This window comes from Dreissena polymorpha, chromosome 2, assembly GCF_020536995.1.
Source record: "Dreissena polymorpha isolate Duluth1 chromosome 2, UMN_Dpol_1.0, whole genome shotgun sequence".
Taxonomy (NCBI): domain Eukaryota; kingdom Metazoa; phylum Mollusca; class Bivalvia; order Myida; family Dreissenidae; genus Dreissena; species Dreissena polymorpha.
In genome coordinates this window covers 76,440,289-76,459,097 of record NC_068356.1, presented here as the reverse complement: position 1 = coordinate 76,459,097, position 18,809 = coordinate 76,440,289, and the positions used below count along the sequence as shown (strand labels likewise).

The 18,809-nt window shown below is 34.6% G+C and overlaps 1 protein-coding gene across 4 annotated transcripts in view; it reads left to right on the top strand.

The window, feature by feature from the left end:
- The window catches only part of LOC127867686 (atrial natriuretic peptide receptor 1-like), a 740,759-nt gene that overhangs the window by 259,964 nt on the left and 461,986 nt on the right, over positions 1-18,809 (top strand). Inside the window, exon 1 of one of the 4 annotated variants that reach the window (XM_052409009.1) lies at positions 3,791-5,166. The exons of the other annotated variants lie outside the window; for them this stretch is intronic. Coding sequence (XP_052264969.1) covers positions 4,257-5,166 — 910 coding nt within the window. The 5' untranslated portion in view covers positions 3,791-4,256. Of the gene's footprint in view, positions 1-3,790; positions 5,167-18,809 lie in introns of those variants that run through there. 4 annotated transcript variants of the gene reach the window in all.

Genomic DNA, 18,809 nt, shown 5'->3' with positions numbered 1-18,809 from the left:
ACTTAAATATATAAAGGCTAGAATTCAAATGATGGTTTTGCATTAAACTGTTCCGGTAATGTTATCTATATTTTTTAAACTAGTTTATTTCTTAGATTACCGGAATAAACCCCCTTCGGAAGAAACACCCTTCCCTAAAAACGGCATAGCGGAAGAAACCCCCTTTCACATTTTGCATACACGGAAGAAACCCCCTTCAATAGCGGAACAACCCCCTTCGAGTTTTCAGAGAGGCGAATAAACCCCCTTCCCAAGTGTTAAGTCTTTCCCGCAGAGATAGTTAAATCCCGACTCGAACTATTCCCCGACTTAAACCCGACTCTATTACTGCAAACTTGCTACTTTCAAGTTTATATTCATAAGCCGATAATCCCGTTTATAACATTTTTAAAGTACTTTCTTGTAAAAATTACGATAACAGCTCCAAATAATTTCTTTACCACAAACCTTGCCTTTTTTCTCTTGTATGAAATAAATTTCGGCATAAGGCGCCGATCATGACAAAACTTCTCATCATTATCTACAATAGCCAGTACATTTAAGGACCTTTAATATAATTAAATGAAGGTGCGAAAATCTATTTCCAAACTGTTATGTGCTGATTAGAGAGGTGTACCGGCCGTTTTTACACAAGTTGTAAATGACGAAATGCTCGTGTGAATTTGTCATGCACTCGTTTCAGTGAGATTATACCATTTTATATGTGTTAAGTTGGACTATATTGATAATAAAATGTTACAATAACACGAAACAGGCAAGAAAATGTATACATTGAAATGCAGCAAAGACAAATTAGCGCCCAGATCCGATAGTGACGAAGATATTTCGTACATATTTTCCTACAATAACCGAAGGATTCGTCTTTTTAAAAAAACTACGTATGCGATTATGCAAAAAACGTGCTTCCTGGGGACTTTCTGAAAATGAAAGTGAATTTTTGTTAACAATTACCGTGCATTTGCAAGTAACTAAATCGTCTTGAATACTTATTTAATTGCTCTTTGACTGTTACGTTTTCAATTTGATTAAAGCTGACATTATCCCTAAAAACGGCAAAGCGGAAGAAACCCTCTTTCACATTTTGCATACACATGATTTCATTATGGAAGGGGGTTTGTTCCGCAATGGAAGGGGGTTTATTCCGCATATGCAAAACTAGCGAGGGGGTTTCTTCCGCGTATACAAACTTTGAAAGGGGGTTTCTTCCGCTATGCCGTTCTTAGGGAAGGGGGTTTCTCTCGGAGGGGGTTTCTTCCGTACACCTTTTTCTTCTTACATTTTCCAAATTAAGTGTAAAGTTTATAATCAACTATAAAACAGTAAACAAATTTAGTGATTTTAATGTCTTGCTGATATTACTTATCCGTAATAAGTAAAGGTTAACCCATTCATGCCTAGCGTCCTGAAAAAAGGATTGCAAACAGCGTAAACCCAGATGAGACGCCGCATGATGCGGCGTCTCATCTGAGCCTACGCTGTTTGCTTAAAGGAATTTCTGTAAAAATTGTTCTAAATATAGAAATAAATATACTAGACATGATCCCTAATTTTGGAAATAAATTGATCCAACTTAGAAGGATGGGAGAGTCCACTGGGCATAAATGGGTTAATCAATGTATCTGTTTACTGTTTTACAATTGAATATAAAATTTTGATTTTACTTGGACATTTAAAAATATTGAATACACATCTGCGAGAGAGGTGCAAACGCATGCTCTTGAATGGAGACCTATGTGAACACGGACTCTAGATTACAATATACATTCCGTGATGTGGATAAGGAGCGTTTTCTGTTATGCCTGTGACACCACATCCCTGTACCAACCCATCCATGAACATGTGTAGATAAGATTATCACGATAAGACGACGCGCGTCACTTGATAGATCTTTGTTTCTTCTTTTATGTCACTATATTACAGTTTGGCTATTGATATTCCAACTGTTACATATATATATACGCGCACTATTTTACAAGCTTCCAGAAATGAGTATTATAAACTTATAACCCACTAAAACAAAACAGTGTATTTATACAAACGGTGGTTTATACCAGCTTGGAAACGGCACTCGGGATCAGCAGACGATTTTATTGCATTCATCTTCCTTTTGGAGGATTCCGGAGATAGGCGATGTGTCATGATTGAAGAAACTGTTTAAAGTTCAAGGGAGGAAACTGATACAATATTAGAAAACATCTTCAGAGTAGGCTCCGTTGTTTTACAGTGAGACATGGTGTCAAGTAGTGTTAGCGCTTCTTGACTTTTCTGTGTACATGTATAATAATAACAATGCTTGAAAGTTGCAATTGCCAAATCGTTGAACACATGTTTACGATGACACTTACATTTTATTTGCTCTAGGTGTCAATGGTGTTGTATGAATGGTGCAAAACATACTACTATCTTGTTAATTCGACACCTTTAATATGTGTTCGCTTCAGTAGTGTAAATAAGGATGGTTATTGTGATATATATATTTAATTTTTTTTGCTAGCCAATTATTTAGAATTTCAGCATAGATTTGATTAATGTTTGTTACATGGGTTTTAGGGAAAATTTTTAACCGTTTAGGAACCTTACATAATAAAAAAAATGCCACAGGTTCAAAACGAATGTATATATTATATTTTAGAAACAAAGTACTAACATAACAGTCCTTACTATGAAAAAAATTATGAAACGCGCTCTGTGAAAATGGGGTTTAATAAATTGCGTACAGTATCGTCCCAGATTAGCCTATGCAGTCCGCACAGGCTAATCAGGGACGACACTTTCTGCGAAAATTAAGAAGAATTTTAGTTTAAAAGAAAAATACCATAAATGTGGAAAATGTCGTCCCTGATTAGCCTGTGCGGTCTGCACAGGCTAATCTGGGACGACACTTTACGCATATGCAAAAAAACTTTTTCACAGAGCACGGTTCAATTATTATGTATGTTCTTGATATGCTTATTATCAATCCAAATCGGGAAAAAGCCAGTACAATGTTTTTTTATTGATATTAAGTGAAACCTTATATAATAACCAACATAACGTTTAAACTACCATAAACAACCTGCGTGGCGTAATTGTTGCATGTTAGCTTCTAGAATCGTCCACAAGTCCGTGATTTGGATACCATGGCTGATGTTTGTGTTTTCTTTTCTTTTTTTTCTTTTTTATAACTATTATTTAAAACTATTCTTATATTACTTTTTTATTAAATTTTATAAATACAGAAAAATACGAATAACTGCAAAGAAGTCTCTTTAATGATTATAAAATGCATATGCTCTATCAAGTTGTTAGGCTTAAGGAGAACCGGAATAATCGTATTAAAAGCGAGAATTTAAGATCAAGTGGAAAACATCTTAATTCTACTTAACGGTTTGTTCGCGCAAGCTTGATGCGTTTATCATTAAGGAAAATCAAGAAACAAAAACTAAAATGAGTGGTTTATTATAAAAATATAATTATGTTTTTGCCCTGATTAAAGATGAAAACGAGGTTTCACATGTCATGTTTAAAAATAGTGTTAAAACTTTAGTTCGAAATAGACATTGGCCATTTATTTTTTGTGAATGGGAGATACGTTGAAGTGGTAGTCCCTCATTATCCCATTATCATTACCAAAGTCGATTACTCCCTTTAAAATTAGCCCTATTTCCGGTTTTCGTTGTTTTAACGGAGGCGTTTTGAATCCAACCGGACACGCGTTCAAATGGATTGAGATCAACCGGACACGCGTTCAAGTGGATTGAGATGTTTTTGTTGTGTGTCAATTGTGTACACTTTAGCCGATACATGAACAGTTTAAACAGTGTCGTGGATTATGTTGTTGTTATGATTCATCTGAATGTGTGATTGTTCTCTATGTATATTGTGTCATAATAATAATATTTGGTGTGTGTGTACTAAATACAGTTTGAGCATCCAGTGTCGCATTGTGAATGAATAAAGTTGTGTATCATACCAGTGAATATTATGTTACCAGTATATAAATAATGGTAATTTTCAAATACCATACACGATAACGCACTTGAATGTGTTTTCAAAGACATAAACGTAGCTAATGTGTGGTGGTGAGCATAACCATTCATAAGCCATTCAAAACATTAAGCGAAACAATTGTGATTTAATTTGGTAATCGTGTAATGATACACACAAATAACGGAGGTGCGGGTTTCAAGTGTGGTGTATAGCTTAACAACAATACTTAAACGTATATATTGTGTTATACAATACTGTTTTAACACATTGAATTTCTTTAAGACGAAATGGCATTAAGGATGTTCATCTCCGCTCGTGTATGCTGTGCGCTTAATATTTTCATATTTAGCAAAGTACTAACACAGAAAGCTGAAATATCTTCGCCACCTCTAGCCACCTCTGCAGAATCAACGGTTAACGCCACGATCTTACGTAGCGAGGTGTCAAGTCAAAGCCACGAAATATCGTCCACACCTCCGGTTACATCTGCGGCATCGTCCTTCTTACCGAATCATTTAAGCGTCACCATCGCTGTGTTTGCACCTTTCAATGACACGCCCGACTTTGGCGTCAAACGAATTCAACCGGCAGTCGACCTAGCAATTAGGACGGCAGCGTCGATGGTTCCCTTAGTAAATTTCAGCGCTACGTACAAAAACAGCAAAGACCCTTTCACAACGATATGTATCGAATCCATGGAACTTCTTTTCAACCGCAAAGCCGATGTGTTGATCGGTCCCGTGGATGACATTGCGCTTGACGAGGTAGCCAAAATAGCCGCTCATCTGAACAAGCCCATTCTGTCACCAGGAGGCCTGGACATAAACTTTGGGCTTGACAAGAAGTCGGACATGGGGTTGGGATACCGGACGCTGATCCGAATGGGAGCTAGTTTCAACTCGTTGATTAATTTCGTCATTATGCTGCTCTTAGATGAACTGAAGTTCACGAAGGTTAAGGTCATAAGTGAAAAGAACAGCGAACGCTACGTGTGTAACCAATTCCATAACACGGTACGCGAGCTGCAAAATATTGATTACACGGGATGTAACAGGTTCAGCACCAACAGTGGCTACTTGTTGAACATGCTCAAAAACAAGAATCCAGAGAAAAACTATCAATTCGATTTCTACCTCATTCCTCGCAACATCAATTTCACTCACTTGTTCCACGAGGAAATCGGCGTTGAGTACGGAGGTACCCGTTTTGTAATTTCCTTTTGATCTTTGCAATCAAACCGATATCTCCGTCCATTAAATATATTAAATGACACGCTGGCTTCGCAAGTTCTATTTTATGGTAAAACATTCTATTCTTTAAATGTCAGTGAAATACATGTTTTACATGTTTATCTATAATTACAAATTGACTGAGTGTATCCATTAAACACGCCACATTGGTATTCGAACTGCCTTTAAAGTAAAATGTCCTTATGCAATCTATTTATCGAATGTTTACGCATCAGCAACATTCAATCCACATATATAGCTGCAAAAGTGCCTGGCGAGAAAAATGGGTGGCAACTCTGTTCCGATATTGTTAATAAATATCCAGATTTGAGTTAGACATATTGTTAACGAAATGCCTGAACGCGTTCTACCCCTTTTGGGTATGGAAATGTCCGTCTAGTACAGTCTAATATATTCAGCAATACTATTGCATGTATTAAGACAGGTATTGTTCTGTTCATTTTTCATCATGTGGTCTAACACTGCTGGTCTATTCAAACAAAGGGACGAAATGTGGTAATTTATTTCGCAGTTGTATAGAGAGTGTTATCTCCCGTGGCTCCATATGTCCTTTAAAATCGATATTTAAAAACTGAATCGAACGTCGATAATTATGATATTTGGTCTTTTTTAAGTCTGGGAGTATAGTTTTATTCGTATTTTATATTTGCATTGTATAATTGTACACTTAAATTATCTTTCGCACAACAATCATCCGCTCCGATAAAAAAGCGGGAGCAAATGCAACACACATATCGCCTTTGTTTGGCATTTATTTTCTTGTCCCATGCATCTAGGGCATATGAACTGCCTCTTTATTCTCTTGAGAAAGGATAGTTCGTATATGAATATTTACTGGGAGTCGAATTTGAGCGGCCATATTTTCGGAAACTATTTACACATTGTAATTGAATATTTGGTAAACAAGCAATGACCGAATATGCGCCATGTTCTGGACAAAAGGGACTTCATGCATGTGCGTAAAGTTTATTCCCGGATTAGCGTGTCAAGTCCGCCTATGATTATTAAAGACGACACTTTCCGCTTTTATGATATTTCACGTTAAAAAGGAAGTCTCATTTTAGTAAATATCTAGTTCAGGTGGACAGTGTCGTCCCTGATTAGCCTGTGCGGACTGCACTGGCTAATCCGATACGACACTTTACGCACATGTATTAACCCCCGTTTTCCCAGAGCGATAATTATATAGAAAATCTGCATTGCGTTCTATCTATGAACATGTCTCTTTTAAATTCAAATTCACTTATATCGTAAAGCGAGCGAATTCTTACATGTCATTATCGCAATAAAAGAGTCAAATATCCTGCCTTCTCCTGTAAGTACCGCTCGCGTTAACTTTATTTAACAATGGCATCTATTTACTCGCAATGCTTAACAATCTCGCGAGTGTTAATGGATTACCTAGCATCTAGAAGGGTTCCAAATGTTTCCGGTCTACACCAGCGCGAGATGAATTATTATTTAAATTGTCATCATGCGTGTATAGTGTTTCTAATGAGAATTTAGCATTTCTATTGAAGACGATGGAACGTTGTCACTAAGTTATTACAAATCACGATGTATTTAGTACTATTTACACGTCATTATAGCATTACATTTTCTAGCGGGTGTTGTGTTATATATTTTCTGTGTATCTGTTGTTAATATCTTTGGTTATTTGTTTCGTTTAAGTAAATTCTTAAAAGCTTTGTGCAAGCTTTTGTGAATTAAAAGGAACACTATTAACACTTTATTGAGTTTTAAAGACATTGTCTTATGTATTAAAATAAAAGTAGGTCGTATTTCTGACAGCGTTCGATAGAAACCTGTTTATAGAAGCTATTCCAGTACTTAAAATAAGCGAATTCACTAAACATTTGCGTGATGATATTTCAACTCTTTATTTCGCGAATCAATTAAATGGCAGCATTTAAAACAATAGTTTGGCCTTTTAATGACCTAGGTGAGTTCACATAAAGGCAAGAGGGCTTGATGTGCTGTTTACTTGTTCTTATATTCACGGTGCCTATACAATGTGACTGATCTGTGTTGGGAGAAAAAAGCGCGACCCAGTTAACATTTTTAAGGATCGCTTTTTAAAGTAACATAACTACTCAAAATCAACGAAAATTTCGTACAATATTTCGCAAAATAAAGCTAAACAATTAAAAATCATTGTTCCTTATGGCCATTGTCGAAATTTCAACGCCAGATGTGGTCTGGTAAAATAGATGTTTGTGAATACAAAATGCTCGTTTTTATTATGGTTTAACATGGTTCAATTTTAGTGTTCGTGTGTCGTATCAATAGATATATTCGCAGGAAATTAACATGGAATTTATTGTAGACACAAATAAATAAAAACGAGCATTTTGTATCTACAAAAATCTATGTAATCATACCACATCTAGCGTTGAAATTGTGGCTATTGCTATAAGGAACATTGATTGTTTAGGTGTTAACTTTATTTTACGAAATACTTAACGAAATTTTCGTTGATTTTGAGCGTTATAGAGACTTTAAATAGTTCACCTTTTTTAATGGGATAAAGTTGAGAGCCCGCTCATTCGTAAGAGTATTCTATAGGTATCATGATCTTTTTAAACAAATTAGTATTATTTTTTTTGCAGTAAAGTGCAACCGCGCGTTTGAACAGTCAGAGAATGTCAGATCAGTGTGGGGACTTCATATTACAAACGCTCGGTTTATGTGACAGGCATTATTTGTGTGATTATTATCATATAGATAAATTGAAACTTCCGTTGAAGCAGCCAGATGACAAATCTTTCTATAACACGAAGTCTTATTTCAGGGGTAAAACAGCCAAACAGTATGACACTGCACGACAAATCTCACAGTTGTTTACTTGTTAAATAATGAATCCTATTTCAAGGGTAATTAATACTTATTATGTTTTGGCTGTAAAAACATGTTTCAAAGTTTCGGTACATACTTATGTTGGAACATGTGACGTCAATGACATTGACTTAATCATCGTAGTGACGACATCTTTTGATATGTTTATACATATACCTGATTATTTGACTCACGTATACTCATACCATATAAAGTGCCACAGTTTGCAAGAACGTATTGATCAGTTAGGAAGACACCGCTGATCATGATTTATATGTAATTTGTCTTTTTTTTGTAACTATTTACTTCATTATGCAGAATAGAAGAAAACAACTGTGTCTGACCTCGAAATTAAAGGTCTTTAGTCGATATTTGCCTCAAATGACATATAACCCCGATTATATTCTTGCAATGCCAGAAAAGAAGAAATATTATCTTTAAATAAAGGTGGTAAGCCTTTACAAAAAGTTGACAGTAAATTCTTGTTTTAAAATCGTACATTCGACAAATAAATTGTGGAGTCAAAAGAGAGTCAAAGTCCTTATATTTTACTCATGCAAGAAATAACACTACTCAGACATTTCCTCGTACCTTTTTCTGTCGGCATTTTTTAAAGAACATTGGTCGCGTGCCATATAATTAACTTATCTTTGTACTGAGATATATTATGCTATTAATACGTCATAAAACAGTAAAGCTTAATGGAAATAAAGGAGGTTTGGAAGAAACACTTCCGGTCTTAGACTGTCGCCTCTTAAAGACCATTCAATGTGCTCGCCATGTGATGACAGCATCACTAATGCATTTTGTTGGTTTGCCCTGTCGATAACACCAGTCTATTGATGGAACAAGCGCATTCAACTTATTCCAAAGGGTCCGCGACGAAATATGAATCGATGTCTAGGTTACTGCGTTTTTTATCGAATTACTGGATAGCGAACCCGCGAATAATAGGTCGTCAGCAATTACTTTACTTTGAAGGTAGAGCGTGCTACCAGCCGGATAACCTGAAACGTTTAGTACACATATAATACATATATTAATATAATTTAAAGTGTTGAACCTTGCAAAAAGCTTTTTATCACAACTTTTAATTATTGACACACGTATATGAGACAACACGTACCTTATGATATGTACACTATGTGTTGCATTCATAAATTATTTTGCTTAATAAATGCATTCATATGAAAAGTATTGTGTGTCCCACTTTTACAGCGAATTCGGTTGATTAAAGCCCCGTTGATTAAATTTCTGCTATAAACCACGACATGTGCTACGTTGTTAGGCTACGTTGTAAACAAATGTAGTTCCTTGTATAAAACAACTAAATGTTTTATTATTGTTATAAAACTTTTAGATTTGCAATTCAATATTAATAAAATTGTAATTAATAATGCACGACTCTTTGTCACAGAACAATATTCTGATTAAAAAAAGAAAGATAATTTGATCAGCGGTTATTTTTGGAACGCGGAGTAATACACTGACCTTGGTTACACTACAGTCATTTTCAAAATGCGACAAACACTCATGAAAAATAATTGTGTTTAAATAAAAAAAGGTTTACTAAATAAAAAGTGGGATAAATAGAATAATAGGTTAGTGTTGATTATAGATCAGGTTTATCATGCTCGGCACGAAAACGAAAAAAAAACTCGCCAAGGCTCTTGCTTTTTGTTTTCTAAGCCTCTCATGATAAACCTGATCTATAATCAACACTAACCTATTATTCTCTATGTCTTAATTTTGGTTACAGTGTCATATGACCTATTTAAAGAAGAAAATTAAAACCGTATAATACATGACCAAGTGAGAAATGCTTGTCCTTTATACGATTTGCTTAAAACACATTATTAAATACGAACACGCTTCACAGAAGAAAAACAAACCTTGCAATAGTGAATCCAATTCCTCAAACAGTCAATTCAAGCGTTTGATAAGTATGTTATAAGGAAGCACAGAAGTCCAGAAATTTAGAATCATGTACAGCATTTACTTAGCGACAATCTTTTAAAGCGACAAATTGCAATCGACTAAGCCAAACTTGATACAGAGACGTGATAGACAAAATGGCGACGGCCATTCCGAGACAGGTATTTATCGCCATTTATATACAGGAATGTCATTAAGTTTCACATGCCGCTTACTTCCAAGCCATATTTGCAAGAAAGTTATAAGCGTTTATTATGCCCCCTCCCCTTCGAAAAAGAGGTGGGTATATTGTTTTGCTGGATGTCGGTCTATCGGTCGGTCTGTTGGTAAACCAGTTCTTTCCGTTCAATAACTCGTCACCGAATTGACTTATTTGCTTGAAATTTCACATGGGCATTGGCCTTGGATAGTAGATGACCCCTATTGAAAGTGGGGTCACTAGGTAAAAGGTATGGTCACTGTCACAATAAGTATGAAAATTGTTCCCGATCGATAACTCGTCAACGAATTGACCTATTGGCTGATACTTTACATGTGCATTGGCCTTGGTCAGTCGATGACCCCTATTAAAATTGGGGTAACTGGTTCAAAGCTCTCTTTGGGCGAGCAAACGCGGAACTGTTGTTTTGTATTTATATTCGCAATATATCTCGACGTTACTCTCTACGATTTTTTTTTAACAAGGCATGACTGATGATGATATCGGTATGATGCTTAACAACTTACACAATCCAGCCATAACGGTTTTTTAACAAGTGTTTCATTTATATGAGACCCATCAGTAGACAAGGAATGCAAATACTGGCCGTTCTGGTCTATATAATGAATGCCAATTCACTCGCAAATGTATAGTAAAACTGATTGACCTTAACATGTGGTACTTGTCCGTAAGACGGGGACATGATTATTGCATTGAGGGTACAGTGTTTTTAGTTTGGTATTTATTTTAATCGAGAAGCCCTTTCTAATATTATGTTTACAAGCGTTATCAACTTGATCGCAGGGATCTAGACAGGGGAGTTAAAGGGTCTTTGCAAGAACATTGTTACTTAAATTCTATGTTTTAGTACTCGTTCGAATTGTTACATCCAAACGATTCTAATCAGCATTCAAAACAGGATTTTGGTAACTGTTAAGAAAGTTTGCTGTAAAAACACGCCTCTTATCTAGAGTTCTGCTTGATCGAGTTCTGAAGCGTTGGTGTCTTTTGTCTGGAAAAACTGTTCTCGGTTCCAATACTGATAAACTTATTTAAACGTCGCAACCTATTATTAAGCGAGCCATTCTATTTTATGACGGTGAAATACTTTTTGAAATTATATAATGTAAACGAGGGTAATTGTATTCTTGAACACATTTTATTATCACAGAGATTAGAAATTGAACGCAAAAATAACACAAACAATTGGTCATCGAAAGTACGGGACATTCTAAACCAAACCGGTTTCAACGATGTATGGCTATTCCCCGAATCTGTGAACTCTAATCAATTAATACCTTTACTTAAAACCAGATTACGAGACCAGTATATCACTAACTGGAATACAAGTGTCACATCATCTAGTTCAATGATATTATATAAAGAATTGAAACCAATATTCGAAAGATCTGCGTATCTTGATATTGTTGAAAATAATAAACATAGAAATATTATTGCTAAATTACGTTTGTCGTCTCACAAATTATTAATTGAAACGGGTAGACACCAGAACATTGTCAGAGATCAACGCAAATGTGTTTTATGCAACCTCAATGATATCGAGGATGAATATCACTTTGTTATTAAATGTCCTTATTATGCCGATATTAGGAATACATTAATTCCAACGTATTACAGATCACGGCCTAGTATGTTCAAGTTTATCGAACTACTTAATTGTTCAAACAAAATAGTGTTAAGAAAACTTGCCATTTTTTGTTTAAAATGCTTTAAGTTACGAGAAGATGTGCTGTATGTGTAGTATAAATTATATATCTTCCACAAAGACAATAAGCTTAGAATAATGTTATATTTGTAACAATTATTAAATTTCGTGTTAACATTACATGATCACTTTGTATTAACCCCATCCATGTGACATTCTCACTAAAACATGTTGTATGTCAATACTTTTTAAATTGATCTTTCCTCAAAAGGATGTATGTTTTGTATATAATTGTCACGCATGCTGTTATTGCATATGTATGTTTATGGCGATGAGCTGTATGCTTAAGCTAAAATAAAATATTCTGTTCTTTTATATTATTTTCGATAACGCCTCTAAATATCATTCGCAAACTTTGGATGGTTATCAACTCAGAAATTCAATAGGACGATGAATACTGTTCCTAATGACAAGATAAATAGTGGGACAGTTAGGTTTGTCAAAAGCAATGTCCCCAACATATTTGTAAAAGAGAGCTGGCCTAAGAATTACAATATGCTGTAATTTTTCTCAACTCTTACTCTTATATTCGACTTGTCAAAGTATCAACGTCTTCAACACTTAAACTTCGAAAAGGGAAATACACGTCCTCAATCCGGTTGCCTCTGTTTTTTTAGGAAACCGTGTTTGGATGTCAAAAACGGAACTCTTTAGTGACACTGCTGTACTTGATACTACTAATACTTCCTGACATATCGTGGCTTAATGGGAATTAGGACGTTTTAGAGGAATCCCTACTGGACTTAGAATGCCAACTCGTAACCCCTCTGTATTGGGCTAACTGTATGATGATGGCCTTTCTAATGCATTTGTTTGTCGTTTGTCGAGCGTCACCTTTTAGTACCTTCAATCCAAACCGACAGAAAATAAGGCTTCAATAGAAAACTCGGTTTTAATAATGTAAAATGTATATACATTTGTAACATGTCACCTGTCATCTGATACATATCAAGCTACGTTTCATAAGGGAAGTGTTAGTTTAAGTTTCGAGGAAACCCACAATGTGAAGAAGCTATCAAGGATCAAAGTGTTATACTACATGTTGCAATGTATAATAAATTAATGGTTGACAGAAACTTCCCTATCAATAGAAATTGTTCCTTTCGATATATTGATTAGAGGAATATAGATACACCATTGACATCCTATAGGGATATACTTTGTCACCATTAAAATACACTTTGTTTGAAGAGAATGCCCGATTGTTTATTAAGAACACCACTCAACATTCGAGATAACAACACAAATATTATACAATCTGCTATTTCAAAGATTCTATTCAATACAATATAAACTATGCATACACTTATTCGCAATTGTTTCTGTCATATTGCCTTGAATATGAATTGAGTATGAAAAATAATACAGTGCCCTAGTCAATGTTCACCTTGTTACTGTCCAATAAGTAAATAGTAATTAAAGACTTATTTTAACTTTCATTCTGTGAAACTGTAAGATAGTAACCTACATTCATTCCAAATGTGATATACCTTATGATTGATGTTATATATTCGTATATACTGCGTGTTAGCTTTTACATTTGTGTAGTTGTTTGAATTATAGTTTCAATGCATTTTGTAAATAGCTTGTCACAAAATCTTCAAAATATTCTTTGAAGACGACAACTCATGGAAACAACTTTTTTGTTTAATGTTACTGGTTGTGTACTTTTTGAATGTTCAAATCAATGCAATTCTTAGTTTACAGTTGATTTAAATGAATAAAATTCGGCTTTACATTTAATGTCAAGGTGCGTACCAAATTGTATGATTAAGTTCAGTGTGTATGTACATGAAGAAACTAAAAGTGTTTATTTGTTATCTATTTTGTCTGCGATGGATGATTAATATAACTGTGGTTTTCGTTTTGCCCCGTTCCAGATGCAAGAAAGTTGAAAAATATATATGTTCAACATTCCAAATGTGTTTAAAATACGTGCTTAGTGGGTTTCGTTATCACATTACAATTTTAACCGTGTGAATCTAACATTACAACTGGTCTTTTCTTCATATAAATGTAGAATACATTTACACAATACCAATACATATGAATTATGAACACATTTAACTTATGTATATATGCGTTACATATTTGACGACACAAGCTTCACTGCAATTCGTGCACAACGCACTCTCTTTTTCTATAAAACATTCAGATAGGGAAAATATCACCCTGTTTTATAATGAATCCATATAAATGACCTATAATATAACCGTTGTTCTTAATTTATGTCCCTCTAGATCTATTAAAAAATCTGAATGGTTTTTGTATGATATATATGTAAATATGATACGGCCTAAAGTTCGACACTGTCTTGTTAGATGGTTAATTTAATGATCCGGTTAGTGTAAAAAGAAAGTCTGAACATTAAATACATTTACGAAAGGGAACATGGTGGTTTAACATTTTTGTTGTAATAGTCGACTAATACGGCATATAAAGGTTATGTTCTCGTCAGATACTGTAAATATAAGGCAAAACAGTATGTTAATCACATATTAAAGCGATTAAACTGGTAATTGTTTGCCGCAACATTTATTAACGGCTCTATAAAGGTCACAAATCCTATTAGTATGCATATCAACTGGTCTATTTTTTAGCGGATTTCAGTTACTCCTGCATAAAAACTGCTAATAACACAGCTTAGGTACAACTTTGTCAATAATTATGGAAGATAAACCCGTAGATACCGGAAAACGTTAAAAGTCATCGTTATATTTTTGGTGACCTGAGTCACTTTCACTTTCTCTTTCGCGAGTAAACAGCGATGTAAATAAACTGATTGTTTGTAAACACAATTGACTTGGAGGACACTTTATTTTGAGCTCAAAACAAGTTGTATTGCTCATTTTTTTTATTATTATGTCCAATAGCATATATATATTGGTTTTTGATAACCTTTATAAATAAAATATGAAAAAAAATATTTAAAAATCTTTTAATAATTACGTATCTTCATCTTTATAGAGCACTTAAATGTTGCTGTAAACAATAACCAGTTTAATCGCTCTATGAGTCATGGAGATCATTCCGTGTTTGATGTTGGTGTGAAATCATACTGAATTTCATGGGTCATTATAAATTTGAATAGTTGATTTAATATACATGTACCTGCTTTGATTATAAGCAAAGCCAGCATTGTTCAGAGATAACAAACTGTTCCTCGGCACGAAATGGTACATGAGGCAAATCAATGCCACAATCCCTAAGGTATTCATCACTGCTAAACATGCGTTGACAGCAAAACAATCTTGAAGGCGGCGCGTGACAGTTTATTCTTCTTCTTTTATAGCATCTACATTGCAAGACTATTCTCTGCAAGACATGCGATCACAATTACCCGTTTTAACTGCTCAATGAATGAAGAAATACGAGTGTGTAACAGTTGCTATGGTTCTCTTGTAAGACATTGCAGACTCTCGTTAACTATCATTAGCATAGCTATAAAAATAGCACGCGTATGAATTATTCTCGTTAAATACCTGTTACCCGATACAATTTAAAAATGTATTGAAACTTATTTTTATAATGTTGAATACAAACGTATACAAAAAAACACGATTTTTTGCACGTGTGTATATATTTTTACCGACTTTTCAATTGGACGATAGCGTTTAATTGGACGATAGCTGGTATCCCTTTGTTAAAAAGATTGCATGATCAAACAGTATCACTTGCTTATGTGCGTGTTCGTGTGTAATTCGTCACTGACCAAACGAAAGACCGTTCAAAGACGATGATTTTAAACAATGCGTTGTTCTAGCAGCGTTGACAGGAAAAAATGTTTTCAAAACATACCATACTGGAAAAAGGAAAGGAAAGGTTCACGACATTAACAACTTGAAAAATACTGGGTCTAAATACGCATAGTTATATCTTGGATACATTTGCAATGACATGCAATTCACTGGTAATATATCCCTATTAAACATGGAGGCTTCCCTTAAAGTGATATTATGGGCATTTTGCACTGTTGAATTGAGCTGAAAGGAATTCACATGTCAAAAGAGTTAGTTAGAATGTGGTTACTGACCAATTATCTGCAAGTCATCATGCTACCAGTTGTTTATAAAAATATATTTTATATTCGATATTTTACGTGACTGGTGAGACCTGTAAGCCGAAATGATCCGTAAAACAAAATTGTGTCTTTGTGTCGTATGAACTAATCTGCACTAAATTTAGGTTCACATTGTACATGCATGATCAGTTGTCAAACGAAAGTACGGATGATATTCAAATGCATTATTTTTCTCTTTCCGGGATATTGTTTTAGTATGTTGATGCTGCATAAACAAATATTAGTGTATATGAAGTGAAAACACCAAAAATAAACAACGGTTGCGATAGACACCTATAACCTGTTAGATGCCCATAATATCACTTTAATATTATCAATAGATTAATCATGCATATGGGTTCACATATTATAAAGTACGAGTTTATATTTATATAAATTAGTATAAATATAATAATAATGCATCATAATTATAAGAGCATTAACAATTCCAATGACACGTACTTTGGTTATTTTATATTTTATATGTTTACCAAATTGCTATTGTCATTACTTAAATTATCATGCGTGTTAATGAATCTGTTTGCATACTTATTGTTTTTCATAGATGTATGTTTCATAACGCATGGGCAAGACCGAAAGATTAATAAAAAATGATTCATTTCGCGTATGATAAATACCTACTGACGTCGCGATCTCTGTTAATATAAATGAATTGTATCGCAAGTTGAATACTATACGGATTGATGATGTGAACCGTGCAGTGATGAACGTATCAGATTTACGGGTCACTGAAAACAAATGAAAATGCTTTGACTTTTTATAAGATTGTGACAGGCAATCATACTGTTTATAGTACGTCAAAAAGAGGTTAAATGAATGATGAGAGTATCTTAGAGGGAAGAACGGTCATATGTTGCAATCGGTTGATGGTTAGTGCCACAAGAGGTACTCGGCTGGGAACAAATGTAGCTGACTACTTGGGATATAGCCGATTCGATCTGATGAATACACAAGTTTCTCACCTTAGCAAAAAACGACAATTTGTATGAACGTGCATATCTAGCTCGTTATTGCATTAAGAATCAATCTTGTTAAGGTCAACATCACTTCTTTCTAAAACAGAAAGCCTAAAACTCAATAGTTTCAGCCGCGTTCTGAGAAAACTGGGCTTAATGCTTGTGCGTAAAGTGTCTTCCCAGATTAGCATGTGCAGTCCGCACAAGCTAATCAGGGACGACACTTTCCGCTTTTATATTTTTAGTTTCAAGGAAGTCCCTCCTAAAAATCAAGTTTAGGCGGAAAGTGTCGTCCTTGATTAGCCTGTGCGGACTGCACAGGCTAATCTGGGACGACACTTTACGCACATGAATTACTCCTAGTTTTCTCAGAACGCGACTCGTTTGAGTTTGGATTGAGGTATTGTGCTGAAATGGCCAGAAATGTTCTTATGCGTTTCATCGCTGTAAGTCCCTCCTCGTCTTTATGACGTCATTCTTAGGGGACTTTGAATCGACAAGTTCATAACTGTCAATCGATACATACGTTGACTGATCATTGATAAATAAAGTGGTACACAAGAGCACACACATTAGCAAAAGTTTAGAACATGATTTCTTGGCAGCAACGCGTGTTCATGTGTTATGCGTAAATGGTCGTTTGGCTTAGTTTTCGGTTTTAGTTTTCAGATTTGTTCTGTGTCATATAATACTACATGTATCTGCTGGCAACGGTAATTTCTTTTGGATGATGTTTTTTTGGAATAACAATGATCCTCTATGTTATACTTTTTTTAGATTTTACTTAATATGGACACTAGGTAATTTACTTATAAATTATACAAAACGATTTACCATGCCGTAACACGATTTGCGCTGTTTTATATATGCTGCAGGTCCGGTGGGGACCACTTATTTTTCCTTAATTGGTTACCAATTGTAAACACTCATTCCGTAAATGCATTATTTCTGAGTGGGGTTTAGTTTGGTTAGCTTAGTTTGTTTTCATATATTTACTGAATGCTCGGGGCTAGTATAAGATAAGTTTGTACTGAACCCATACAAATGTGATGCAAATTTATATTGTAACTTAAACATACTATTACAGATCAGTTAATGCATATTCGTATTAATTATTTCGAAAATGCATTGATAAAACTAACTGATCAATTTGTTGTGCGGACTAATTAAAACTCCAACATGTTAACGTAGTTTGTTCAAGCAATCTGCAGTATTCGAGAACTTTTTTAAAAAGTGTTCTGTCGAGTCATGTAATATGCGAAATATTTAATCTTTTAAATTGTAGTTGTTCTTATTTGTTGCATAGATCTTTATCTAGGGCAAACGTTAAACGATATTTATAGGGGATACAAATGTGTTTAATGTCAAATGTCGAGTAGACATGTTTGAAACATTTCGGATAACAGTGAACAGAATACCCGACTATGACAAATTATACACTTGCATGTGGGATTGATAAATAATCACTTTCCATAAGTTACACTTAGTATTTTTCGTCATTAAAGATGTCATAAACTGGATATGGTTAAACTAGTCCAGTTTTTCGCATACATATTACTATCTTATACTTCATAGATACGATTATGACATCGTGTTTTCAGCCAGCGAACATCATTCAATCTGTGTAAAATGATTCATCTTGTTGTTTTAATTAATTAACCCATTTATGCCGAGTGGACTCCCCCATCCTTCTAAATTGGATCAATTTATTTCCAAAATTAGGGATTTCTAGTATATTTATTTCTATATTTAGAATGATTCTCACAAAAATTCCATTTGAGCAAACAGCGCAGACTCAGATGAGACGCCGCATCATGCGGCGCCTCATCTGGGTCTAAGCTGTTTGCCAAGGCCTTTT